Raw genomic sequence first — 3,324 nt, 5'->3', positions numbered from 1 at the left:
TTTTTGGTTTTAATGACCGCTTGGATGACAGTTTGTTGTCGGAGAAAAAAATAGCTGAGAAAACAGTGCTGCTAATTCCAATCGTTATCGAGCTTGCAAGGCAACTCTGATTATTTTGTGCTTAGGAAATTTTCACGAAAACGTTTTTGCAGCAAATCACGAAAAAGTTGAAAAAATCAAAAGCATATGTGGATTAAACGGAATGTGCAAAGTTTTTGGTAAATAATTTTAACGCCTTTAGACAGATCTATTTAATTGCGAATATTATGTCGTCTATTATAACTCGCAAGGATGGCGACGAACAAAAATCGGCCACCAAGCGCAGTGCCACAGGCGCTGACGCGAGCGCCGACATAGCAGGGAAGAAACAAAAGAATGGAACTGAGACGGTCGCGGCATCGCTAAGCTCCACCCAAATAAAGCTAATGATGGCCCATGCACAGCGCGAGATCGAGGAACGCAAGCGTGCGCTAAATAATCTTCGAGATAAGGATCCCTTGCTGGCATCAGTGCCACAAATTGGGTTGCCTGTTGCTCTAGCCACACAAGCTCTGTCCAAGAAGCCCACACCCGAGGATTCCGAGAAGGCTCGAAAGATAGCCGAACTGCAAGCGCAGATCCGCGCCAAGTTAACTGGCAATCTGGCCAATTTAATTAATCAACAACCCTCAGCTGTTGCCGCAGCGGCAGCAGCTGCAGCTGCAGCACAACAACAGCGTCCCAAGCCGCTTATATTAGATGAGGAGGGTCGCACTGTAGACAAAAGTGGACGTGCTATCAATATACCTACAGTAACACCTACGCTCAAAGCAAACATACGTGCCAAGAAGCGGGAAGTCTTCCAGCGCCAAACTGTTGGCAGCGAGGGAGGTAGCGCAGGCGGTTCACACACGGTCCAAGACGATGCCGCCAAGTTCTTTGATGAACGCATTATGCAAAAGCCGACTGTGCGCACCAAGCGCACTCTGCGGTTCCATGAACCTGGCAAGTTCCAGCAGCTGGCGGAGCGTTTGCGCATGAAAACCCAGCTAGAACGACTGCAGAACGAAATCTCGCAAATAGCGCGTAAAACAGGCATTTCCTCAGCTACCAAACTAGCGTTAATAGCCCCCAAGCAGGACATGCCTGAGGATGCGCCACAAATGGAGTGGTGGGACTCTGTCATACTCACACAGGATCTGCAGACGTTGGACGAGGCAAGTGGAAAGATAAGCATACGTCAAAATGCTATCACCAATCTGATTGAGCATCCCACACAGATGAAGCCGCCAAGTATGCATTTGTTTGTTCTACAGCTTGGTCATATCTTTAAATATTGCTTCTTGTTTACAGATGAGCCGCTCAAGCCAGTTTATCTGCCCGTCTTTCTCACCAAAAAGGAGCGTAAGAAGTTGCGTCGTCAAAATCGTCGAGAAGCTTGGAAAGAGGAACAGGAAAAAATACGTTTGGGTCTAGTAGCACCGCCGGAGCCGAAGCTACGCATATCTAACCTAATGCGTGTGCTGGGCACAGACGCAGTGCAGGATCCCACCAAGATAGAGGCGCATGTGCGCGAGCAAATGGCCAAGCGACAAAAGGCGCACGAGGATGCTAACAATGCCAGAAAGCTGACCACCGAGCAGAAGAGCGAGAAGAAGCAGCGCAAGCTTAAAGAGGACACTAGCTGTGGTGTGCATGTAAGCGTGTATCGCATACGTGATATGCAGGATAACCAAAGTAAAAAGTTCAAAGTGGAAACGAATGCCAAGCAGCTGCAGATGACGGGCAGCGTGGCGCTCTTTCGAGATTGCTGCGTGGTCGTTGTTGAGGGTGGTCCCAAGCAGCAGAAGAAGTATCGCCGCCTGATGTTGCATCGCATTAAGTGGGAGGAGGATATTGTCAAAGGTGATGGACAGGAGGAAGTGCCAAATTCGTGTGTGCTTGTCTGGGAGGGCACCGCACAGCGACGACATTTTGGCGAAATCAAATTTAAAGTCTTTCCCATGGAGAAAATGGCGCGCGAGTTCTTTCAGAAGCATCAGGTGGAGCACTACTGGGATTTAGCCTATTCCGGCGCAGTGCTAGAGGCTTCAACGGATCAGCAGTAAACTCTTGTAAACAGCTATTTGGCCCTGCGAAATTTGTTAACGTCTTTAGATACTAAAGCTAAAATTATAAAGATTTAGGTTTTTAAAAAGACAATGCGAATTTATTTCTTAGTATAGGGATCCTCTTTTATGTTGGACTGTATAAACTCATGAAGACCTTGCTCCTTGAGGCGTGCAATAATACCCGCTAAACGCTCATCTTCCTGCCGTTCTGCTTCCTGCTCCTTTTTGTCCAGAACATGCTGCTCCTTTACACGGTCCGTTAACACACGTCGTATAAGCTGACGCAGACTTTTATTTATCTCAAGAGTATAGTCAAGCAGCTTAACAAACGTTTCCGGTTTCATATAGCCGCATTGTTGGCACTGCGCCAGCTGCTCAAATGTATCCATACTGGCATTCATTAGCAATCCGTGTTCCTCCATCTGTGCGCTGTCAGCGCCACGATGCTGACCGAGTAGCTCTTCCACTTTGGCGCTGGGATTCACAAATACAAGATTTTTATAAATACACGCGGTAGAGGCTGTGATTATATCATATGTGGATATGCCGCACTCAACCAGCGCCACGCCGCAGCAATTAATCGCCGTGCTCAGAAGACAGCCATCATCGTCAAGAATGAGCACACGTACATCCAGCTGAAAGTTAAGAAACTCATTCCGGCAAACAAGTGGCTCTAACGCTTTAGTCAACATGCCACCCAAATGTTTCTCCCTCTCTGGCACCGTTTCTAACTCTCCGCTGGCAAACGCTGCGAAATTTACATAGCAATTCAGCACGCCCATATTCATACGGCGTGCGCTCGAACGCATCAGCTCCCGTGGTGGCGCCACGATTGCCAACACTTTGGTATTGCCATATTCCATATAAGCCGAACCTCGCACCGTTGTTAACACGCCGGCACGTATAACTAAAACAAGAAACAAGAAACATGTTAGTCACATGGACATTTCGAGCGTTAAGTTACCTACAGGTGGAACGTGGTGTTGCTTTAACTTCAGTGGGTTTCTCTAGGCTTTCAAAAAAGTCTTCACAATCCTTAGGTGTTGTGTATAGCTGCTCGGTTATGGTAGCCCCATCGAGCAACGTGTTTTTGATTGGTGCAACGCGCAGCATTTTGTTTTGAAATTAAAATATATGTTGAACTTAATTGTAGTGCTGCCCATCTAGCCGTTTTATGGACAGATTTTAAAATTGCCAAAACTATCGAATTCCACCACCGATTCGTGCAATAAGC

The 3,324-nt window shown here is 47.2% G+C and overlaps 2 protein-coding genes across 3 annotated transcripts; one reads left to right on the top strand and one right to left on the bottom strand.

Annotated features, from left to right (window-relative positions):
* The first annotated feature begins 129 nt into the window (after positions 1-129).
* On the top strand, positions 130-2,176 carry LOC108599125 (U4/U6 small nuclear ribonucleoprotein Prp3). Of its 2 annotated transcripts, XM_033293774.1 has the most exons (3): positions 143-218; positions 291-1,272; positions 1,333-2,176. In XM_033293774.1, the coding sequence occupies exons 2-3, from the start codon at positions 426-428 to the stop codon at positions 2,085-2,087; spliced, it is 1,602 nt and encodes a 533-aa protein (XP_033149665.1). In that variant the 5' UTR covers positions 143-218; positions 291-425; the 3' UTR covers positions 2,088-2,176. The 2 variants fall into 2 exon arrangements, with proteins under 2 accessions (XP_017841404.1, XP_033149665.1); XM_017985915.2 differs by having other exon boundaries at positions 130-1,272.
* Positions 2,171-3,251, bottom strand: LOC108599126 (exosome complex component MTR3). Its single transcript, XM_017985916.2, has 2 exons — positions 3,059-3,251; positions 2,171-2,997 (listed from the first exon to the last, which is right to left on the bottom strand). Exons 1-2 carry the CDS (start codon positions 3,201-3,203, stop codon positions 2,189-2,191), a joined length of 954 nt encoding a protein of 317 aa, XP_017841405.2. The 5' UTR covers positions 3,204-3,251; the 3' UTR covers positions 2,171-2,188.
* Between the last annotated feature and the right edge of the window lie 73 nt (positions 3,252-3,324).

The sequence above is a fragment of the Drosophila busckii genome, chromosome 3L (genome assembly GCF_011750605.1).
Source record: "Drosophila busckii strain San Diego stock center, stock number 13000-0081.31 chromosome 3L, ASM1175060v1, whole genome shotgun sequence".
NCBI classification, from domain to species: Eukaryota; Metazoa; Arthropoda; class Insecta; order Diptera; family Drosophilidae; genus Drosophila; species Drosophila busckii.
Note: the sequence above shows the minus strand (reverse complement) of the source record. Positions and strands in the feature narration are given on the sequence as shown.

Bases quoted from the DNA above. Each gene is read 5' to 3' on its own strand.
- LOC108599125 (XM_017985915.2), top strand. From the start codon at position 267: ATGTCGTCTATTATAACTCGCAAGGATGGCGACGAACAAAAATCGGCC. The intron at 1,273-1,332 runs GTATGCATTTGT...TCTTGTTTACAG, and splicing joins CACACAGATGAAGCCGCCAA to ATGAGCCGCTCAAGCCAGTT.
- LOC108599126 (XM_017985916.2), bottom strand. From the start codon at position 3,203: ATGCTGCGCGTTGCACCAATCAAAAACACGTTGCTCGATGGGGCTACC. The intron at 2,998-3,058 runs GTAGGTAACTTA...TTCTTGTTTTAG, and splicing joins AGCAACACCACGTTCCACCT to TTATACGTGCCGGCGTGTTA.